This window comes from Asparagus officinalis, chromosome 10 (assembly GCF_001876935.1).
Source record: "Asparagus officinalis chromosome 10, Aspof.V1, whole genome shotgun sequence".
Taxonomy (NCBI): domain Eukaryota; kingdom Viridiplantae; phylum Streptophyta; class Magnoliopsida; order Asparagales; family Asparagaceae; genus Asparagus; species Asparagus officinalis.
The window spans coordinates 44072348-44097489 of NC_033803.1; the positions used below are offsets into that span (position 1 = coordinate 44072348).

The 25142-nt window shown below is 38.6% G+C and overlaps 1 protein-coding gene across 1 annotated transcript in view; it reads right to left on the minus strand.

Annotated features, from left to right (window-relative positions):
- LOC109825113 overlaps window positions 1–18565 on the minus strand; it is a 38695-nt gene extending 20130 nt beyond the window's left edge. The window contains exons 1-2 of the mRNA XM_020391847.1: window positions 17994–18565; window positions 7861–7913 (exon numbers count right to left, since the gene is read on the minus strand). Coding sequence (XP_020247436.1) covers window positions 7861–7913; window positions 17994–18420 — 480 coding nt within the window. The 5' untranslated portion in view covers window positions 18421–18565. The remainder of the gene's footprint in view (window positions 1–7860; window positions 7914–17993) is intronic.

Sequence of the window (25142 nt, forward strand, 5' to 3'; positions counted from 1 at the left end):
ATCAATTATAAAAAAAACTAGGGCTGAAAGAACTACTTACCGTTCCACTAATAGAGACAATTATGGTACCAACAAAGCTACCAAACAAAAGACCTGCTGACATGGTTAACGGGATAGCTGGAATTGCAAGTATCTGCAACATAAAGGTAGAAGTTAACTCACCTAAGCATCATGTTTATGAATACCTGTAGTAAATTATATGAAATCACCTCATATATCCTAATGTATCCATAAATACTAGACTTCAATATTTATCTAATATCATTGACACTAGCACAGAATTTGACGATCTATCCAAGAGTTCATCATAGGGCATTAGTAAATAAAATAGATAGACCTTCCTTCCTTCCATGCTAACCCAAGTAGACACCTTTTTTCAACGATATCCATTACCTAGTTACTCATTCCTTCATTACCTAGTTACTCATTCCTTGGTCGTTTGTAAATCCAGTCACAAACCTATACACCAACCAGAAGTGTAATCTGATGGGGAACAACGCGAGGGCTTCGATCTGGAGGCGAGAAATCGGCGACGGCCTGGCAGAATAGTGTCGTAATCCATCACGAACAACAAGAAACTTACCGAGTTAAATAGTGCACTTGGTTACTGTTCGCCGGTGATCAGTATTGGTGATCTTTTGTTGAGAGGATAAATGGCTAAGATGTTTGAGGAGTGCATTCTAATTGAAGAATATTGTAATTGGAGAGCTAGGATAACATAAGAGCCTCACACTCAAGAGCATCACATCTTGACTGTCGAGATGTATAAATTAATTAGAAAATAGAGTGGTTAGCAATATCCCTTTAATTGTGGGATTCGAATATATTTAGAATAGTTAGTTTTCTAATTTATAGATTGGTTAGCTTCCTATTCTAACGTCTATATCTTTCCTATACATAATAGGCTGTAAATCTGAAGTAATCAATGAGAATATCAGAATATTTTTCTCTCCTATTTCCGCAACATGGTATCAGAGCCCTAGGGTTCTTGATCTGATTTTTTACCGCCTTCGTCGCTGTAATTCTTCTTTTCTTCCTTCGATTTTTCCGATAATTGTTCTTTCACAGCCTTCATTGCTGTGATTTTTTCCTTCTTCTTTATCACATCCTTTATTGTCGTGATTCATTCTTTTTTCCCAAAACAAAGTCTACCCCCGAAACATCCTTATCTGAAGAAGTGAACTCCACCCAGAAAACTGACGATATACAAAATATTAGGGCCTCCTCTAGACTTAATGGAAAAAACTACCTCAAGTGGTCTCAATTTGTCCGCACATACCTAAAAGGCAAGGGAAGACTGAGCCATCTTGTTGGGCCAACCCCAGGCAAACGTGATCCAATATTCGGAGCTTGGCATGAAGAGGACTCAATGATTATGTTGTGACTGTGGAATTTTATGGACCTGACAAACAGTGACGCTCGCATGTTTCTTGCCACTGCTAAGGAAATATGGGATTTTATCCGTTGTACCTACTCAAAGGACCGAGATGCAGCAAGAGTATATGAGATAAAGATCAAAACAAGAGCTACTAAACAAGGGAACAAAATAGTGACAAAATATGCCAATCTTGCAAAATTTGATGATGCTGCAACTCTGAAATTTTTATTGAAAAAGACCATGTGTATGATTTTTTGACTAGATTAAATCCTGAGTTTGATTAAGTTCGAGTATAGATTATTAGCGAGGAGGAACTTCCTACCTTAAAAGAGGCAATCTCTTTGATTAGGGCAGAAGAGAGTCAAAGGGATATAATGCTCGAGCCTCCAACCAAAGAAGGGTCAGCCTTAATAACAAAGGGAGATCAACCGGAGAGAAAAAAATTGATAAGAACTATGAAAAAGACAATCAGTGGAAAAAAAATAAAGACAATCTGTGGTGCACCTACTGCAAGAAGTCGAGACATACAAAGGAAAGGTGCTAGAAATTAAATGGTAAGCCTCTAAGCCATGAATGGGGAAACTGTGGAGGACAGGAAAAGTTTCAACCAAGGTTTCCATCCTAAGCACACTTGACGGAGCAGCCCAGAAAAGATGACAACATAGAAAAGCAAAGATTCAATAGTGAGGAGATAGAAAAATTAAAAAAAATTGCTAGGATCCTCTAAAAACCTTCTAGATCATGTTCTTTAGCCCTCTCTTGTAAATCTTCACCCTCTATTTGCATGAATGTCTCAGACAAGTTTTATGTCAATTCTTGGGTCATTGACTCAGGTGCCATATACATATGAACACTCTTTCCAATTTTTACTATCCCCCTACCCTAGTGATAGAAAGATTGTCGTTGTAAATAGTTCTTTAGCTACTGTTGCTGGCTTAGAGGATATATGTATTACAGTCTCTTATTCTTAAAAATGTGCTTCATGTGCCAAAGCTCTCAACCAACCTCATGTCAATCCATAAACTCACTCATGACCTTAAACGCTATGCAACTTTTTTCTCTTCTTATTATATGTTTCAAGATCAAGAATCGGGGAGGAAGGTTGGACTTGCCAAGGAAAGGAAAAGTCTCTATCACCTCGAATCTTCTCGGAGCATTATGAATAATTTGTTCTGTCATTTTTTTAGTTCTTCCAATAAAGATGTCATATGGCTTTACCACCTTCGTCTAGGTCATCGTGCATTTAGAGTTCTAATAATCATGTTTTCTTATTTGTTTGAAGGATTAGACATTTCAGTTTTTTATTGTGAAGTTTGTGAGTTAGCAAAGCACACTCGTGTATCTTTTCCTATCACTAATAAAATAAGTTCTATGCCTTCTCATTTAATCCAAAGTGATATATGGGGTCCCTCTCCCATCTCAAATGTCTCTGGAGCTCAACGGTTTGTTTCTTTGATTGATGATTGTATTAGAGTTACATGGTTGTATCTACTCAAACAAAAATTCGATGTTCGCACTGTTATCCCTAATTTTCTTTCCATGATTCACAATCAATTTGGGGTTAACATCAAACACTTATTGGTCAAACAATGCTAGGGAATTCTTTAACTAGACGTTGTCACCTTACTTCCAAAAATAGAAAATTATTCATGACTCTTCTTGTGTCGATACACCTCAACAGAATGGGGTAACCCAAAGGAAAAATGAGCATTTACTTAACACAACTAGGGCTTTACTTTTCTAAGGAAATGTTCCTAAAACCTATTGGGGGGAAGTTGTCCTAGCTACCACCCATATGATAAACAGACTGTCTTCTCGAGGTTTTTAATACCTTTTTCCAGATTTTTAAAGTTCCAGTGGCCTCATTCCTAAGGTGTTCGGATGTACAGCTTTTGTGCACATTCACAGCTACAAAAGCCCTATTTCACCAAGTCCTATCTTCAGAGGGAGACTCCACCAATGCTAAAATATAGCATTTGTGATATTTCTGATCTTGATCTACCCCTCCATACTATAAATACACCATTATTAGATCTTAGTTTAGCAGTGTCCAACCCAATCATCCTGAATCCTGATCATGTCCTACAAAACAATTTTGAAAAAACTAATGTTCTACCTCAAGTGACAGTTCACGTTATTCATAATGATCCAAGATTTTCGTAGGTATACTCTAGGACTTTTCTATACCCGCAACAAGTTCACGATCCAACCCAGTCTCTAACGATGATTCCACGATAAGATCTAACTCTCCTTTCAATACACAAGTAGTTGAGCCACCCACAGATGATTCTGGCCTTCCTATAGTCATTAGAAAAGGTTGTAGAGAATGTACAAAAAGGCCTTTATACCCATTGTCCCAATTTGTTTCCCTTAAAAACTTATCATCAAACCACAGAAAATTCATTACCGTGTCTGGGGCATTGTCAAGGAAAGAATGGAGGAATGGCATGAGAGAGGAAATGGCTGCAATAGAAAAGAATCAAACTTGGGAAATTGTTGATAAGCCAAGAGGGGAAAACATACGCAATTGTAAGTGGATTTTTACACCGAAATATAAAGCTAATGGGTCACTTGAAAGGTACAAAGTGAGGTTAGTGGCCAAAGGATACACTCAACACTTATGGAGTAGACTACCAGGAGACTTTTGATCCTGTGGAAAAAATGAATACAATAAGGATTCTGTTATCACTGGCAGCTCACTTTGATTGGCAACTCCTGCAGTGTGATGTTAAGAACGCTTTTTTTCATAGAGACTTAGATGAAGAAATTTACAGGGACATCCCTCCAGGCTTTGAAGACGATGCAGGAAACAGAGTTTGCAAGTTAAAGAAGGCTCTTTCTGGACTAAAACAATCCCCCAGGGCATGGTTTGGGAGATTCACTAAAGTCATGAAAGACTTCAAATATCAACAAAGTCAATGTGATCATACTCTTTTCATAAAGCACTCGGTTGTAAGGGGAGTGACTGCACTTCTAGTATATGTTGATGACATCATAGTAACAGGAAATGATGAAAAGGAGAAACTAGAATTAAAGCACTGACTGATCAAAGAATTCGAGATAAAGGAGCTCAAGAGATTGAAGTACTTTCTAGGTATTGAAGTGGCATACTCAAAAGGGGGGATTTTCATATCCCAACAGATGTAATTGACCTATTGAAGGAGACAGGGAAGCTCAGGTGTAAACTAGTATCTACGTCAATAGAAGCAAACCAGAAACTTGGAGAAGCTAAGGAAGAACCGCTTGTTGATAAAAAGATGTACCAGAGGTTAGTAGGCAGACTCATTTACCTTACTCATACTCGACCAGGCAGCATATTATGTGTGTGATCAGCCAATTCATGCATGATCCAGGAGCCACATCTACATGTTGCTTATAGAGTGTTACATTATTTGAAAGGAAATCCGGGAAAAAGAATTATGTTCAAAAGACAGAAGAATCTCTCTCTTGAAGTTTATACAGATGCTAACTATGGAGGATCTATAGTTGATAGGAGATCAACCATGGGTTACTGCACTTTTCTTGGAGGTAATCTTATTACTTTGAGGAGTAAAAAATAGAATGTGGTGGCTAGACCATTTGCTGAATCAGAATTTAGAGCAATTGCTCAAGGTCTGTGTGAGATGTTATGGCTGAAGATTATTCCATACAACTTGAAAGTCAAGTGGGAAGGACCTATGAAGCTCTATTGTGATAATAAATCAGCTATCAATATTGCTCATAATCCTATACATCATGATATGATGAAACACATTAAGATTGATAGACATTTCATCAAGGAGAAGCTAGAGGACGGACTAGTATGGATGTCTTATGTTCCATCAGGATACGAGCTCGTAGATGTTTTGACAAAGGGACTAAACAGCTCTAATTTTCATGATAATGTTTCCAAGCTAGGAATGGATCATGACATCTAGTCCTCAGCTTGAGGGGGAGTGTTGAGATGTATATATTAATTAGAAAATAGAATAGTTAGCAATATCCCTTTAATTAAGGGATTCAAATATATTTAGAATAGTTTCCTGATTTATAGATTGGTTAGTTTCCTACTATCGCCTGTATCTTTCCTATATATAATAGGCTGTAATTTTGAATTAATCAATGAGAAAATTAAAACATTTTTCTCTCCTAGTTCTGCAACACCGACACTTCACATGTCATAATTTTAACACTTCACATGCTAACAAAGATTTCACATCTCAAAAAAAATTATTAATCATAGTCTAATTCCTTATGGAGGATTATAACTTTATTTATAGAGAAAAACCAAACCTGAAAAAGTATATCAAACCTAACCAAATCCTCATAAAAAGGAAGCAAAGATAAAATCTCTAACAAATAAATCTTAAAGATCCTAACAAATTGAAATCTAATTTTAAAGAGATCTTTACCTAAAATTGGAGATTACATCAAATATCACTAAAATAATAAAGATGCCAATAAATCTATAAAGTTCCTGATCGACATCTAATGATCGCCCTGCATCAAATCTCCCCTCGTTTGAGAAAACTCGACCTTGAGTTTTACAGTGAAAAAGTGTAATATGTAATTTATTTGGTGAGTCTTTCTTCGAGGGTTGCAGGAGTTTCAAGATAAGTTGTAGAACTCGATATTAACCTGGCGAGGGTATGGGATAACGAACTCAACAATCAAATTAATCTAGACCGCGAGTTTGCGCTGCGCAAGGTTTTAAATATCGGATATCGGGGAAATATCGGATGGCCAAAATTCATATCGGATTGCGGATATCAGGGAAATATCGGGGATATGTGTTAAATATCGGAATGCCATAATGAATGTTTGCATACATAGTATAATGCATTAAAATGTAATCTCGAAATATGTAATGAAATTTAAGCATACAAAATATGAATAATATATATTTAGGATCACTAATCAACCTTCTAAAACAAACAAAAGTGCAAAACAACGTTGCAACATTCAATCTGCTTTTTTTAGGGCAAAATGTCATTTTATATAATAGGGAAATTTTGATATCTCGCCCAAATATTCCAAACACGGTATATTATTTTGCAACAAGCTATATAAAAGATATACTGGTCCACATATCGGCTAATATATCGGCCATATCGGGGATTTGTCACTCAAAATAGCCAAAAAGAGGTAAAGGATATTTAAAGACCATATCGGTTGCGGCAAGCCCTGTAAAAGGATATATCGGGGGATATATCGGGCCATGTCGGGGATATTTAAAACAATGGCGTTGTGTATCGATCTTACATTTTGCTTTTAGACTTGACCCAATTTCAGGCTCTGGATTTGATTCAAGCTTTGGATTTGAATCAACTTCTGGTTCTAGCTTACATTCTAGCTCTCGCTCAAGTTCGAGTTCACGCTCGAACTTTGAATTCATTTCTGATGTGGTTTAGCTTTTGGCTCGAGGTCAAATTGCATCTCTTGTTGTGAATTAGTCTCTGAATCAGTATTTTGCTCTGATTTGTCTTCGAGTTTCACCTTTCTTGATAATTTTGATTGAAGAATGATGTAATTGGAGGGCTAGGATAAATAAAGGGCTTCACACCCAAAGGCATCACACCCCGACACTACACACATCATAACTTTAACACTTCACATGCTAACAAAGATTTCACATCTCAAAAAATTTTCTTTTCATTAATCATAGTCTAATTCTCATGGAGGATTACAACTTTATTTATAGAGAAAAACCAAACCTGAAAAGTAAATCAAATCCTAACCAAATCCTAATAAAAAGAGAGCAAAGATAAAATATCTAACAAATTAAATCTCAAAGATCCTAATAATCCGACATCTAATCCTAAGGAGACATTTATCTAAACTTGGAGATTACATCAAATATTACTAAAATAACAAATATACTAGAAAATCTATAAAATCCTTGATCAACGACTAACGATCGCCCCGTCATAATTAATGAACAAATTTATCAATACAGCTGAAGACCTAATGAGGTTAAGAGACAATACGTACTATCCAGATTATGAGTATTATGTAAAATGGGAAGCATATTATCAAGTTCAAATGCTTTGAATTTATATCTATTTTGCACTCTAAAATCTCACCAAAGTAGGTTTTCAGTGTCCAACTGGTTTTACTAATTCTTTTGTATCCTGCATGCTAGACTTCCCATGAAGAGTTACGGCGTTGGTAGTTCCTCCATTAGCGCATCAAACTTCCCATCTATTTTTATGTTAATGTTGAGAAAGTATCATGTTCAAGAAATAGTAGCATCATGTCTTTGAGATAAGCATAATAAACTATATCATGTCGTTAAAAGGGAATGAGTAAAATGGAAGAAGCAATTATTGCAACAGATGTGACATATGTTTATATTATCCCCACATGTTCACCAATATAGCAAGCATTATACATGGCAGCTCCCTCAATAAACTTGCCTGGAGGTGCAACAAAATTGCTTAAAAAAGACTATTAAATACCAAAAAAAACCTTGTCAAAGTGGGGTCGCTGTCATAATATCTCACCTCCAAACCAGCATATACAGCAACAAATAAAGCATATCCAGCAGGACCATAACCTGATTGTACAAAACATAATAAGATACTGTAGTTGGATTCAATAAATGCACCAGAACCACCAGCATACTGGATTGAGTAGAGAAACAAAGTACAAGCAGAAGGGGGAAGGTAGTTGCATAATATGATGATTGCTCAAATGATGAATTACGGATCAATCAAAACCAGGAAAAAGGAAGGTAATGCTTGGCAACCATGGTGTTTTTTTTCCTCCGCTTTCCAATGTGTTTTCGCCAAAATAAAAACATGTGTTTGGAAACCATGGTGTTTTCATGGTAAAAATTAAACACTTGTGGCCAAAAAGCAAAAAACAAAACACTTGTCTGAAAACACCTTTTAGGTGTTTGGAATTTTGAGAAGTGCTTTGGGTTTAGTAACATAATGTTTAATATATAATATTATATTATAATATCTTATAATGACTATAATATATTAACAGTGCTTGATATAATATATTATAAAATATAAATATGCTATGTTTGTACTATATAATATATTAGTTATAATTACTATAATGTTTAAAAAAAATATATTCAATATTATTAATTAATGCATAATGTTACAATATAAAATATTATATGATAATAAAATTTGGAATTATGATATATTTTTACTATTATATATACATTTTAATATAATATTATATAATATCATTAGTATAATATATTACCAGAATATAATACTATTAATAAAATATTATATATATCAAAATATATTTTTCTTATATTATATTAATACAATGATAACTTATAATAATATATTTATTAATTAAATTTGCTATATTTGAATATAATATATTACATGACAATAAATTATAAATTTATAATATATTGTATTATATCATAATACTATATTGTAATATATTATCTTATTATTAAGGAAATAATGGGTATGGGGTGGCGGCTCATTTAGCAACATGAGGTACCAAGAGATAACCATGTGATGAGGCTATCTCTAAAAGTCACATCAAAATGTGTGGGCCTCGCACTTTTATCTCTTGATAGCTTACTATGCTAAATTATCCAGCACTTCATGAGGCCCACCCTAAAAGTCAGATCAAAATGTGTGGCCTCGCACTTCTATCTCTTGATAGCTTATTTTGCTAAATGATCTGGCACTTCATAACCATCAAACCCATTACAATAATATAATATCAAATATCACTATATTCTATAAATTTAATTTATTGTATTTAATATATTAAATTATAATAAAATATACAGCAATAATTATAATAATTAATATATACATAATATATTATATTACAGTTTCTATATTTAATATATTAAATTATAATAAAATATACAACAATAATTATAACAATTAATATATACATAACATATTACATTATAGTTTCCTATTATAAAACTAGTAATATATTATATTTTTAAATATTATATGGTAGTTAATGTAATTAATAACATTATTATGTATTTACTATCACATATAATATCTTATATTAATATAATTTATTATATGATAGTAAAAGATTATATTATAATAAAATATTACAATAAACTAGTAACATATTATATTTTAAATATTATATGGTAGTTAATGTAATTCTGACATTAGTATGTATTTACTATCATATATAATATATTATATTAATTTAATTTATTATATGTTAGTAAAATAAATCATATTATAATAAAACATTTTGATAATATAACTTAATAAATTTATACTTTATAATATAGTATAAATATTTTATATATTAATAATATTATATAGTATATATAATATAATAAGATAATATAATTATTATAATATATTATTAGTGTGCTTAATATATTATATTAACACATTTTTTATGTAATACATCTACAATAATATAAGATAATGTTATAATATATGTATGGAAAGAGTCGAGCTAGCTTTGACAAAACAAACTAACCATGGTGTTTTTGAAAACAGGTTGTATCAAGAAAAACGGCATAGTGAAAAACACAACAAGAAAATCAATATGATATCCAAACACACCTTTCAGCAGAAAGTTATGATAAAGACAAGGTTCGCTAATATCAGTGTTGTATATCAAAGCACAACTCAGAAAGAAAAATGTCTATTATGTGCAAATAATTATGTGATACAGTAACATGAAGCTTTTGCGCACATATTAAGGGTTCATTGTCCAAATAATCCCTAAGGTGACCAGGAGTATTATACAATATAATGGAATAAAATAATTTCATTGTGCAATGTAATTGTCTCTTGTAATATGCAGCACCCAAAATAGAACCAATCCCAAACCAACAAACAAGAAACAGGAAGCGATAGTGCAAGAAAAGTTGTAAGAGATACCTCACTGAGTAGCAAAATGTTCAATCACTAACAACATGATGCAATGTTCGGTATGGGATTCCATAATTGATGTTAGCTTGTTCCCCATTTAAACTACTCTATCCTTTGGTTTTCTTTAAGTTTATTTTATAAAGATGGGGTTGTTCGGATGTCAGAACTATTGTTATCTAGCTTATACTTATGTATCATAGTTTTAAAAAGGAGTTTCATAACATCCTCTGCATAACTTAATTTTCGTTGCGTAGACAATGAGACATAGTTACACTTCACATTGTATACTTAGGAGTTAGGACCTTACTAGTGAGTAAAACTGTTTGACATTGTGAAGTGAAGTTCGTGAGACTAAATATCTCTAAACCTAATGAAAATTATGGGTTATGTAACGCATAATATTCATAATGATGTTAATTTTTTACTTGTAAATAACATATTATACTTTTAGAGCGCCTAATTTTGCAAGGGTAAGTTCTCCATGGTACTAGGGCTGAAGTTAGAAAAACATTAAGAAGCTGGTACTAGAATATTCGCATAAATCAAATCAACCAAGCATTCAACAACTACTATTTTATTCTAATTCACTACTTTATACACTTTCAGTGTAAAGGGTGATAATAGAAAGATCATCATCAATGAGTCGAAAGGTGGTTCATAGAGTGATCTCAAAAGACTCTTTACATGAATACTAACAGTCCAATAGACAACATCAAGTTGAGACTCCCAAATCTTTTCGGGTAAAACATACAATCTTTGTGGTTGTGGTAATATTTTCGCTTGACATAATGTTTGTAGGAAGAAAGTGGTGTTGGAAATGCAGAACTGAAGACCTTTCATGCACTTTATATGCTTATTTATGTGATAGTACCACTTGAAAATGTATGAGTGATGTCACTATATAAGATATCTTACAATTTTGACTTCCGCTCAAAATTGATGAAATGAGTGTTGAAGTAAAAAGAAAAAAGAAAAAAAAAAGAAAAAGGGAAAGTATGTTAATAATAAGCCTTTAAAGTTTAACTCTTTCTCGTTGCTGGAAATTACAAAAATGACATTCAATATAGAAAATGTTTGTTTCACAAAAGTTTTACTTTCTAGTTTCACCATTTCAACTTTAATTCCAAAAGAAAAACATCATTCATTATATTGTTTATTGGTCATGTACTCATGTTTGCCAAAAATTAAGGGCATTTTCATGGACAAATTTTCAAAACCACCCCTTTTAGGATTTTATTTGCAAAAACCGACCCCTTTTGAAAATAATTACAATTTTCAAAACCACCCCTTTTAGGATTTTATTTGCAAAAACCGACCCCTTTTGAAAATAATTACAAAAACCGACCTGTTTTCAGCCCGACCCCTTTTGAAAATAATTACAAAAACCGACCTGTTTTCAGCCCAGCGCTGAAAACAAGTCGGTTTTTATAAAGAGTTCTCCGAAACATCACGGGAGTTCAACTCCCGTGAAGTTTAATGAGAAATTAAACTTCACGGGAGTTGAACTCCCGTGAAGTTTAATTTCTGCTTAAAACTCCACGGGAGTTCAACTCCCGTGGAGTTACAGTCCAACATATCCAGAGAATCGATCTCTGGGAAATTGGGACTGCAACTTCACGGGAGTTCAACTCGCGTGAGTCAGGCCACATTCCAGAGATCGAGGTCTCTGGGAAATTGACTGCAATCCACGGAGTTGAAACTCCGGTGGAGTTGTACCCTCATATAACGCGGCTGGCCACCCGACGCTGCCACAAACCAAATATTTCCCTCGTTCCCATCGCGCCGCTTCCAGTCAATCGCCACCCAGCTCCGACTGTCGCGCCCAGGCTCGATGCCCGTAGGTGCCCCAGCTTCCGACCGCCGCCGGCGCCCCAGCTTCCGACCGCCACCTCCCTTCAGATCTCAGTCAAATATTCCAAAAAAACAGGTAAATTCTTCCTAAAAAAGCTATACTCTCTAATTTTTGTATACTCTCACTATTTGATTGTGATTACATGTAAAAATCTAGATTTTAGAATTTAATTGTGAATGGTTTACGAATTTTGTGAAGAAATGTGAAAATTAGAGGGAAAATTATCAATAAATGTGAGAGGGGAAATTATCAATAAATGTGAAAATTAGAGGGAAATTTATCAATGGGAAAATTATCAATCATTTTGTGAAATTTGTGAAGAATTAGTGTGTAAATTATCAATAATTTTGTGAAATTAGAGGGGAAATTATCAATAACTTCGAAAATTATTGTACTTAGAGTTTAGAATTTAATTGTGAATTATTTAGATTTTGTGAAGAAAAATTAGATTTTACATATGTATGATATAAATTAGATTTTAGAATTTAATTGTGAATTATTTATGAATTTTGTGAAGATGTATTAAATAATTTTGTGTATTTAGAGGTGAAATTATCAATTAATGTGGAAATTAGAGTTACTACCTAAATGTAAAAATTAGTAACAATCAATATTTATTTGGCTTTTCGTGTAATATTGATATTGAATTTTTCACTCTTCAGAGGTAACGATGAACGATCGATTTGTAATTCTCTGTTCTTATAATGGGAAGATTAATTACCTCGAAAATAATATGCCCGTTTATGAAGGAGGCACGACGAGACCGTTGTTCATAACAAAATCGTGTACTTTCGATGAGTTGGTTAATGAATTACACAAACTTACATTAACTAACTCACGTGAGTATCACCTCAGTGTGGTTTGCAATTATCCTGTTGTGGAGAACAGAACAAGTGGCATTCAAATATCAAGTGACTACGATATGGGTCTCATTCATGTCTTACACGACGAGAAGCGTTCGGTCGAATTGTTCATTGAAAAACATCAGAGAGATTTGGGCAAATCGTTGAACTACGAAGGAATGTATTCCCGCATATTGGAGGATCCTGAAGTTGATTCTGTAGGCTTTTTATCTCCTCAACAAGATGAATGTTGGACACAATCACAATACATGAGCGGTCCTTCGTTCGTGGGCACTTCGAATGCTTTCGATACTAAACGGGAATTCAAGAAGATAATGCAAGTGTTGAATCCGAGAATGATAATGAAGAGGAGGGATTACAAATTAATAGCATGACATTGATAGATCGTGATGACGGGGAAAACCAACACATTGACGGATGTTATGTTAATAATGAGTATGTCGGCTTAGAGGATCCGCCGCCCGATGAACTTCAAGGAGATGAATGGATTGATAACTCCGCGATGGAAAGTGTTCCTATTGGCACTAATAGCGGTGTTGATACACAGGCCGAGGACTTCTCATTCATCAAGGGAGATCTTTACGAGAGTAAGGAGAAATTGATCCATGCTATTCGCACGTATTCCATTGCAAAAAATGTGAAGTTCAGGCCAACCAAAAATAATACTACAAGCTATAATGTGGTTTGTTTCTATCGCAAAGATGACGATGTCGAAGATAATAGTGGACACCACGACGGCAATGCGAGGTGTCCGTGGAAGCTTAATTCACGCTCGGGTGCAAGAGTAGGTGGGCAATTCAAAATCACGGCATACAATGGACTCCACACTTATAGCAATCCTCGATTAGAGATGAATAACAAGAATGCGTCCTCTTCTTTTATATATCAATTGATTTTACCGCATCTGAGGGAGGATCTTGATCTAAGGCCGAAAGATATCCGTCTTTTAGTGCATAAAGCCACCAACTTGGATGTATCATATCACAAGTGTTGGAATGCTAGGAGGAAGGCGATGATAAAAATATTCGGGGATTGAGATAATTCGTATGAGATCTTACCTCATTATCTTGAAACACTCAAAAGAAAAAATCTAGGGACTGTCTACGAAGTATCTTCGGACCCCGTTGATGGCGGAGAACGGCGGTTCACCGGTGTATTTTGGGCATTTGGGCTCTGTATTGAGGGGTTTCGATATTGCCGTCCTCTTCTTAGTATTGATGGAACTCACTTATATGGTAAATACAAAGACGTTTTGCTTGTTGCAACCGGTGTTGACGCGGATGGCGGGTTGTTTCCTTTAGCATTCGCAGTGGTTGATGTTAAAAACACAGAGAATTGGGCTTGATTTTTTGCATGCATTAGATATCATATCCCTAATGTGGGGATGTGGCCGATTACATTCATATCCGATAGGATGAAAGGAATTCCAAAAGCACTCCAACGACATTTCCCGCCACCACATGCACATCGCTATTGCTTGCGACATATTAGAGACAACTTCAAGAAGAAGTATGAAAACGCTCAGGTTCAAGACTTACTTTGGCAAGCCGGTTGTGCAACAGAAAAATATGTTTATGAACAAATACGAGAGAGGATCAAGTTCATTTCACGAGCTGCACATGATTGGATCGAAACTAGTTTGGGTCCAAACAATGTTGATAAGTGGGCTTTATGTGAGGATGGCGGTCGACGGTTCTGTATGATGACTACGAAGGGCTTTATGTGAGGATGGCGGTCGACGGTTCTGTATGATGACTACGAACGCGTCTGAGAGCTTCAATGACGTGCTCAGGGGAGCACGCGGCATGCCAAAACAGGCACTAGTTGCTAAAACTTTTTACAGGCTTAATAAATTCTTTGTTCGACGTCGAGAACATGGTAAAAATATCCACTCAGAGCTAACACCGAAGGTTGATGAAATGCTAGCGGCTCGGATTGTACAAGCTCGGTCCTTTCAGGTTGTACGATACAGTTTTAATGAATGGGAGGTGCTCGAGGGAATAACCCATAGAGAAAATCGCTCTTACAAAGTCAATATGTTGGTGGATCACACTTGTACGTGCACTTACAATGTACCGCAACTACAATGGATTCCTTGTTAACATGTTGTAGCAGCTTGCTCCGACCTACAGGGTGGTGCTCGCATTTCACATTATGAATTTGTCGCGGATTGGTATTCTGCATACAACTATCTACAAACGTACAAAGAGTGTTTTCGTCCACCATACGATAGTCGATATTGGACACAAGATGGGCCACGGATATTACCTCCATTGTATAAAAGATCGGCGGGGCGCCCTCGTTCCGTGCGTATTAGAAATAGTATGGATGACGGAAGTGAAGGAGCTAGGAGGAGAAATAAGTGCAGTAGATGTGATCAACCGGGTCACAACAAAAATAGGTGTCCAGTTAGTATTAGGCGTTGATTTGTATTATGTAGCGTTTTGCACTATGATACTTGTTATTTGTAATATGTTCTGTATGATACTGCGTTCATTTCACCCATGTATTTGTATTATGTAGCGTTTTGCACTATATCAGATCATGTATGTCATTCGTATTTGTTATCTTTGAAGCGTATGATACTTGTTATTTGTAATATGTTATGTATAATACTGTGTTCGACGATTCGTTATATCAGGCTTGATTGACCGCTTATCACTGCTTTGATTAAGAGGTGGAGGCCAGAAACCAACACCTTTCACATGCATATAGGAGAGTGCACCATCACTTTACAGGACGTGACCGTCATACTTGGGCTCCGGATTGATGGACCGGCAGTTACGGGCACCGATGATCATAGTTGGCCGGAGGTATGTGCCCGGCTTCTTGGACAGGTTCCCGACTTGAGGAGTGGTGCGATGAAGCTATCGTGGCTTCGTCAGACATTTCAGGGCGATATACCACAGGATGCCTCTATTGAGACGCTCCAGTTTCATGCTCGTGCATACATATTGCACATGATAGGGTGCGTACTATTTCCTGATGCGAGCAAGACTCTCGTACATGCACGATGGCTGCCACTGCTGGAGGATTTTGGTGTATGCGACGCACTATCGTGGGGCAGTGCGGTGTTGGCATATTTGTATCGAGAATTGAGTAGAGTATCTCTGATGCAGAATAAAGAATTCAAGGGATGCTGTACGTTGATACAGATTTGGTCATGGGAGCGCATTCATATTGGACGACCCACTTTACTTATGCACCGTGACTTAGAGGGGCAGTATCCGTTGGCATACAGGTATAATTGTACACACATATTTCATTCGTAACCTGAATATTTGTACTTATATATCCGCTATTCTGCATATAGGTATAACCACACATATTTCATTCGTAACCTGAATATTTGTACTTATATATCCGCTATTCTGCATATAGGTATAACGAGCGATACGCTCAGTACAGATCAACGACGCGTCACCGTCAGTTTTACCGAAATGAGCTTGATGGCCTCCAGCACGAACAGGTAAATATAAAACTCAAGAAGTATGAATATTATAGTTTTTCTGTATGATACTGATAAATGTTTTATTTTATTTCAGTTCAAGTGGAGACCCTATACACCGCCGGAGCTCGATATACATTCTCTTGCACCTATCTGTCGAGATAGTCCCGGCTTGTGGAGAGCCAGAGTTCCATTGATCTGTTGGGAGATCGTAGAGATGCATGTACCGGACCGTGTGCTACGGCAGTTTACACTCTCTCAGCATATTCCAGATCCTGTCGAGCAGATCAATCATCGGCGGCGCCCTACATCGCACCGGACTGACTGGGCCGTAGTCCGTGCGGTCTACATAGACAGGTGGGTTCACAGGTGGGATTGCATACAGGATACGAGGCCCACAGCTGTTGACTATACCGCGTATATGCATTGGTATTGGGGTATCACACGTAGATGGATCACGCGTGACCCACAGCCCTTAGCTGGACACATGCCACGCCCACCGACAGATAGTTACATCCCTAGTGGGATGAACGAGAGAGATTACGTAAGCTTCTAAGCTAAATTATAACATTTTTTATTGAGTTGATACTTAATAAATTATTTACCACGTAGGTCCGTGTTTTAGATAGCATTGATGCTGATATTGATGCGCACGTGACTGAGATTCAGGATCAGGTGGCGTTAGGGCTCCTCAGCAAATTTGTAACTTTCCTGAATTTTCAAATACTAAACTTTTGAAGGTAAATTATTGTTCATATACATAATCGTGTGTGTTTAATTCATGGTTGAATCATGTATATATTGTTGTTTGCAAATAAATTGGCATATATAGTGTGTTTAATTCATGGTTGAATCATGTATATATTGTTGTTTGCAAATAAATTGGCATATATATGAGTTATAATTCATGGTTGAATCATGTATATATTGTTGTTTGCAAATAAATTGACATATATATGAGTTAACAGGTACATATACAAAACATGCACAGCAGGCTGTGCATTCTGGATGACCTGCAACTTCACGGGAGTTGAACTCCCGTGAAGTTGCAGTCCCAATTTCCAAGAGAACCGAGAGATCGGTTCTCTGGGAATGTTTGACTGTAACTCCACGGGAGTTCGTTTTAAGCAGAAATTAAACTTCACGGGAGTTCAACTCCCGTGAAGTTTAATTTCTCGATAAACTTCACGGGAGTTAAACTCCCGTGATGTTTCGGAGAACTCTATACAAAAACCGACCTGTTTTCAGCGCTGGGCTGAAAACAGGTCGGTTTTTGTAATTATTTTCAAAAGGGGTCGGTTTTTGCAAATAAAATCCTAAAAGGGGTGGTTTTGAAAATTTGTCCGCATTTTCATACTTCTTCGCTATTTTCAGATTGCCAAACAACCTTTTAAAATACTCCATCACGATAAAAGATGGTAGAACTTTCTTACTGAAAATGCTCCATCATTTCAAGCCATCTTTGAAATTTCAAGATTTCATTTTTTCCTAAAAACAATCTTGTCCAGTTCACCTACCTTGCTCAGATATCGCAAGGTCAAAACTTCATCAATTTATTCCAACAAATCCAAGGACAAAAAACCTAGTAATGGTAAACAACCAAGAATGAAGAAAGCAGCATTACCCTCAATGAAACCTGAGAACTGAGTGAGGAAAGCATTGACCTGATCCTTATAAATATACCCAACTGCTCCAAACCCACCGACAACTCCAAGCAGAAGAAGCCCAGCAAGAACAGTCCCCTTCAACGCCGTATCTCCTCCTAATTCCCCACCAGACGACTCTTCTTCACCTCCTACCTCTCCTCCTCCTCCTGCCTTCTTGTTCCCAAACTTAAGATTCTGAGGGACATTTGAGGCTTTTCTCAAGGTGGGTTTCTTGGTCTCTCTAAGAGAAGAGAGAGGCCTGAAGGAATGGAGACGCTTGGGCCTGAGGGAGGAGAAGGGGAAGGAGAGGAGAGGGGATGAGAGGCATGTAAGGTTCATTGGAGGATGGTGTAGTTGGGTTTTGATGGGGGTGAGATTAGGACGGCTTGAAACGCCATGGAGCATAGGGGTAGTGAGAGAATTGACAGAGAGGAGGAATGAAATGTGTGCGGAGGATTCTAGGCTCTGCGTTTGATTTTGGACTGTTTTTGGCGTGGGGATGATAAGAAAAAGAGGAGTGGCTATGGAGTTATGCGGTGTAATTTGGGGATTTTTGGGAGTACATGGTTTAGCCACCTGGAATGGCCACACAGGTTGGCCACACAGGTTGCAGGGAACGGGAATATCGATGGTTGGTATTCACTCGTGCAGGTCTCCAAATCGAATGATTAAATACCTAATATTCATTTAGTGTATATTTAATGTCATAGATTTAGGTGCACTTGATACTAACTCTTCATGTAGAGTGCTACTTGTTCAGACTCTATTTGACTATTGTTGATGTCAAAATTTAGGTTGTGGGATTTAGGGTAGATTTCGAAGAGCTTAGGGTCCATTAATCTCTTTTGATGGCTGATTGACGTGTGTGTAGTAAAGAAAATCTTGCACGTGCACAACACGTTAGAGGATTGAAGTTGAGCTTTTCTGATGGTTCATCCGATGATCCAGTGAGCAATGATCTGAAGAGAAGAAAGGAGCTGATTTAGTTCTCTTAAGTGTGCAGAATTTGCGTACCTTCATATAGTAGGCAATATGCCTTTTATACCAAATCTACAATGGTATTGGTATTTATGTAACTTTGGCTGACTCCATGTAGTCGGCTTAGTCAGCTGATATTTTACAAGTGTCGGCAGCGGATGATCTGAAGCATCTTTGTATTTAATATGACAATGACAAAGGGACTGCAGTGCTGGCGTGGTCCAATGAGTCATTATGACTTCTTCAGTGGGGCAATGATGATTTTGACCTTGCATTTTAATGTAATGGTGATCGGATGACATCGTGGAGTTCGAGAGAGAATGCCTTTCCACTCAGTCCTTCGAGAGTGGTTGAGTGAAGACGCCTTTCGACTAGGCCTATTGAGTGAGGACGTCTTGGATTTCTGAGACGGTTCGAGTGAGGACGCCTTTCGGATCGGCCTTCTAGGCGAGGATGCCTGTTGAGTCGGCTTTCATAAGAACTAGGTCAGGTCTATGTCCAGTTAATCGAGACACATGTTATTTTCCTCAATGAGTTTTATCCTTAGTGATTTCTATGATATAATACTAGCTCCTTTCACTCAAACACGGCTCATCAGGTCCGAGTGAAATCAAATTGTTGTCTATTGGAATTTTGAGATGCATTAACGAGTAGTCATTGATGGGTGTTATTGATGTGATGCTTTGACGTCAGAGGAGATCGTTCATCGGTTAAAGAGAGGATGTCGCTTCGGTTATCAAGTAGTAACCTCGAACTTCAAGAGCCTTTTTAGCCGTCCTTCGAGATCGAGTCTGTCACTCAAATCATGTTGTGTTGTCCACCTCTTTGCCTATATATGCATCTGATCTTCCAATGGGTTAGTTTCACTTCTTCAAAAAACCCTAAAAATTATTTGTAGTGTTTGGACGATTTCTGATCATCTCCGACTTTTCTTTGACAATCATTTCTGAAAAAAGATAGCATATTCGAGTTCGGCCGCCCCTGTCCATAACGAAGCTCGGATTACTCTGCTTCAAAAGTTTCATTCTAAGGTGCTTCTGGCAATGCTTGAACTATACTACGACAGATTTGATATTCCTCCAGTAGTCACCTTGATGGCATCGGTGAAAGATAAGGATGTATAATCTTCTGTTTCACCCTTTTCTCCACCGCATTTTCTAAGTTCGAGGGGTCTTGCTATCACAGATTAAGCCGAACTATGTAGCTATGCTCGTTAGGTTTGTCATAATTTGCCATTGAGTGGAGATGGAGCCAACTTTGGGGATTCTCAAACACCTAATTAGCATCAAGGTCCTCAAGCTTGAAGGGCTACTACTTCCATCTGTTGGGGGGAGTCAAGCTTGTTTTTAATACCCCCCACTCGAATAAGGATTGGAAGATCGGTTTGTCTTTGTCTTTGGGGCCAACGAGATCTTGGCTTGCTCTACTTGGCTCGAGATAAATAAATACTCTTTATAGGCTAGTCCACTTTTGAAGGTAGAGAAGCGTGGGTTGGATAAGATTTGAGCCTATGCTGGGTCTTATTGCAGTGAGAATCTTTATGACAATCCGGTATTGCAGGTTGTTGACATTTCACGGACTCCTCCAAATTGAGGAGGACAAGGTGCGAGCAAAGGGTATAGCACTACGGATGGAGGATTCCAAGATGTCCTAAGTGGATTAATCAGCAAGGCCTCAAAAGTACCTCTAGTCTGAGTCAGCCTAGAGGAGGTCGAGAAGATTAAGGCTAATGCAGCCAAGATTGCAGCTAGGCTGGCTGGCCTGAATCCTACTATAGTTGTAGGCGTATAAAACTGCTTATAGGTCCCTTAGCACAGCTCAGCACAAACCGACAAACCATCGGGTGACGTATCTAAACACGAGCGTCAGTCCACAACACCGAAGCCAAGTGACACGCAACGAAGCGGATTAACGAGGCGACGAGGTTAACGAATCGCACGCAAGCAACGGAATGCATCCATTCGCGTGCGGAATCAAGCTAACGGTTCGGTGAGTCAACGAGTCATCCAACCGTAGAACGGATTCGAACTCGAACTCCAAGGCGGATTTACTGCCAAATCGGGATCCGGACTGCCAAATCAGAGTTCAAATCAACAATAAAACTCAGATGAACTGCGAAACCATAAAACCGGACAACGGACAACAGTCACAGCACATAACACCTGGGAGGACTCGGTGGCTCGGTGGCCCTGACGCCACCGCAGGTGGCGTTCGGCCAAAAACGCGAGCCACCAAGAGGTGGCTCGGTGGTGGCTATCGGCCAAAGCCGAGCCACCGCAACTCTATGTGCCGGCCACCTGTGCTCAAAGGCACCAGTCCTGAGTGCCTATAAATAGCTATGGGGGCTGCATTTGTTGAGGGTTGGAATTTTGAAAGGCGAAGCTCTGCTGAATTGAGATCTGAACCTTAGAGATTTGAAGCTTTGAAGACTTGCTCTTTCAGATCCGGTGCTCGGCGATCGTCCACGTCAAATAAGACAAGAGTTCGAGAGGGATCGGATCTGAGATCTACGAGATTATCCTCCGGATCAAAGCTTGGCCTTTGATCCCGAGAAGGCTGCTATTTCCTTGGTGAAATAGTACCCCCCGGCTGTTATTTCCTTCGTGAGATAACACCCATTACATCGTGTAGATCCGACCGTATCTAGATCGCGCGGTGGTCCACAGATTAACCCCGGCGCAGGCGAAGAACCCACAAAAACGAGTGACCGCAAAACAGGAGCTCGTGATTCGTTCAAAAAAGGAAAGTTGTAATCTTTTTATTTTTTCTTTGATTTTGTTGTAACCGGATCTTATAAAAAGACCGGATCTTTTGTAATCGAAAAACATTTGTAACCGATAAACTGTTAACAAAGTAATCAATGACTTCAATGAAGAAAACAATTTTTCCTGCGAACATTTCCTAACTCATCTCTCTTATCTTGTTTTAGCATTTTATTTTGTGGTATATTGCATTGTCTCATTTTTAATTGCATATCTATTGCCTTATAACCCTATTCATCCCTCCTCTAGGCCTTTTAATTGGTATCAGAGCAAGGTCTCTATTGTTTATTATGCTTAAACCCCTTAGAAAAAAGATCTAAATGGAGGCTTCAATGAATGTGCATATGCTAGAAGGACAATCCACCACTAAGCCACCCCTTTTCCCCGATAGCAACTTTGCTTATTGGAAAGCTAGGATGAGGATTTATCTTTGATGCATTGACCTTGATATCCTAGACATCATAGAGAAGAAATATGTTGAGAAGCCTAGTAGTAGTAGTATGACCGATGGTGAGAGGCTCAAAGCAAACAGATTGCAGAAGGAAGTGGCCAAGAAGCCGCCACCGACCCGCCAAGTATGGAAGCCGAAGTCTGAAGTGGCGATCCAGGCTAAGGCACAATCGTCACAGCCTTCGAAACAAGTTTGACCTCCGGCGAACCAACCGAAGTCGCCGGTAATTCCAGTAGCTACTCCGGGAGATCCCCCAGAGTCATCCCGAAGGAGAAAGTCAGTTTTGGAACGCCTCGGTCCACTTCCCGATGAAGGAGGCAAGACTCCAGTTCAGGAACGTTTGGGCCCGATGAAGAAGCCCCGAACGACTCAACATGTTGGGGGTTGCTGTCACCTCCAACATGACAAGGAGCTCAAGGCAGCTGCGCGCACTAATTTGCGCATCGAAGTCCAAGAACCTGCTGAGAATTCACGCCCAAAAAGGCATGTCTTGAGGCACGTGACTCTTGAAAGCCCAAAGAAGGCAGTTCGCCCTCAGAAGGAAACATTGTCGTCTGATGACGATAACGTTATACCTGAGAAATCGTGCCAACACACAATAGGTTACTCCGACCTTCAAACCGACGAGTTGTACTATCGTGTTGGTGGTACGAGGAAAAGCAGGAAGAGGAGTCCTCGAGGACTAGAAAATCAGTGTCCCTATTCCAAACTCATTCGGGCAATATTGTCTGAGTGCAACTGCATCAAGACGGTCCCCGAAAGAGTTTCGGTCTTCGAAAGGCTTAGTACCGAAACGCCAAAACCAAGGACTAGGCGTTTCCAACAAAGAAGAACGGTAGTTGAAGATGGAGAATTCCCGAGGGTCACCACCAATATGACCAGTAAAAGGACATCGACGCGGGATAATCCCGAGTCAATTTTGGAAATACCCCGACGTGTAACCCGTCTGCAGTCTGGAGCTATCATACGAGGAACTTATGGTAGGGTTCGGACAAGATTATCGTCAGAAGATGAAGAATCCAGCGAGGGACAACCCTGCGAGTCACTGATGATAAGCGCGGAACAAGTAGCCAAGATGCTCGAAGAAGCCATGGCTAAGCAACAAGAGAGCTTCAGGCTCGAAATGCAGATGGCCATGCAGAATATAAGAGAAATGCATGACCAACAAATCCGAGCGCTGACGAACCAGCAAGGCGAGCCAAGTCGTCGTAACCAGGTTAATCTGGAAGATGAGGACACAGGTGCGAATGAAACCCATAACGCCAATAATCCTCCCGTCAGTGCAGGGGGTGGTAACGAGAATGCTAACGAAGACTCAGGTGAAAACTTGAAGATTAAAAATCTCGAGAGCAAAATCAATACGTTGATTTCCGCTCAAGAGATGAAGAAGACGGGCATTCATTGTCCCTACCTAAGAGAATGGGAATCAATCCCTTATCCGGCGAAGTTCAGTCTAATCAACTTCACGCCGTTTCATGGGAAGGGTTCACCCACTCAGCATTTGATTTACTTCAAATCGCACCTGGGGGTTATCTCTGGTAATGAGCCTCTGATGGTACGGTCCTTCGTTTGCACTCTTCGTGGAGCTGCCTTCGATTGGTATCGCCGCCTCAAGCCAGGAAGCGTGAATAGCTGGGATGACATGGAAACTAAGTTCCTCGCTAATTTCTTCGACGACGACACCGAGATATCCATCGGAACGTTGCTCGATGAGAAACAAAAGGACGGGGAATTGGTTGACACCTTCGTAAAAAGGTTCCGGAACAAGGCGATGAACTGTCGGGACCCGATCACTGAGGAGTTTATTCTCCAGACTTGCCACAACAACCTCGCATTGGACGTGTTGGAGGCAATGGGAACGGCACCGTCTAACACTTGGAAAGACTTGAAGGTGCGCGGTGAACAAGCCGAACGCTTCCTCCGAAGGAAGAAAGCCGAGAGGAGCCAACCAACGACGAATCTTTCGAACTCAAACTTCGCCTCTCGTAGGAAGGGCAAAATACCTGCAGCTACTGGTGGTGCTAATCAAACGTCACAACAGCAATCCCGAAGACAGCAAAAGACTTCGGACCCGAGACTCCAAAAATAGTATTCCTTCAAGGACGAAGACGTTCCAGCCATCTTCGAATCCCTCCTTGAAAATAATAAGATCAAGATACCACCTATCGCAAATCAGGAGGAAGCTTACAATACTGCGGATCCGAAGTACTATGCATACCACAGAAGGGCCCTTCATCCCACCAAGGATTGCTTCGCTCTTAAGAATAGCATCCAAACCTTGGTTGAAGCCGGCGTCATAACGCTGAGATAAACCAAATAAGAACGGCAACACTCCGAAGAGTATAAGGGTATAAACTGCTTCTCAATCCTCCAACAGGTGCATAAGGTTAAACTGCTCCTTTCTAGACTCCGACAAGTATAAGAGTATAAACTGCTTCTTAATACTCCGACAAGTATAAGAGTATAAACTGCTTCTCAATCCTCTGACCAGTATAAGAGGTTAAACTGCTCCCTGATACTCCAACATGTATATGAGTCTAAACTGTTTCATTTCTTTCACGGGAAGTTCCTGGAGAATTTTTATATGTAATATTCTTAAGGATAACCCGGTCATGTAACTGAGTACAATGTCGGACCCAGTTCCACAAGGGAAGCTGGGGGTGGATTATTCATGTATCAGAAAGTTCCCGAAAGAATACCACGGGTGATATTCTTAGGGATAACCCAATCACTATGAAAGTGATAAGTAAAACATCCACATTTAAACTCTAAATGTCGGAATGTTTTCCATTATTGTTATCAAATTCATTAATTCTCATGAGTTATCTTGTTGAGACGAGATTCGATCCTTTTGACGGATTAATCTTTCTGTAGGCATATAAAATTGCTTATAGGTCCCCTAGCACAGCTCGGCACAAACCGACGAACCAACGAGG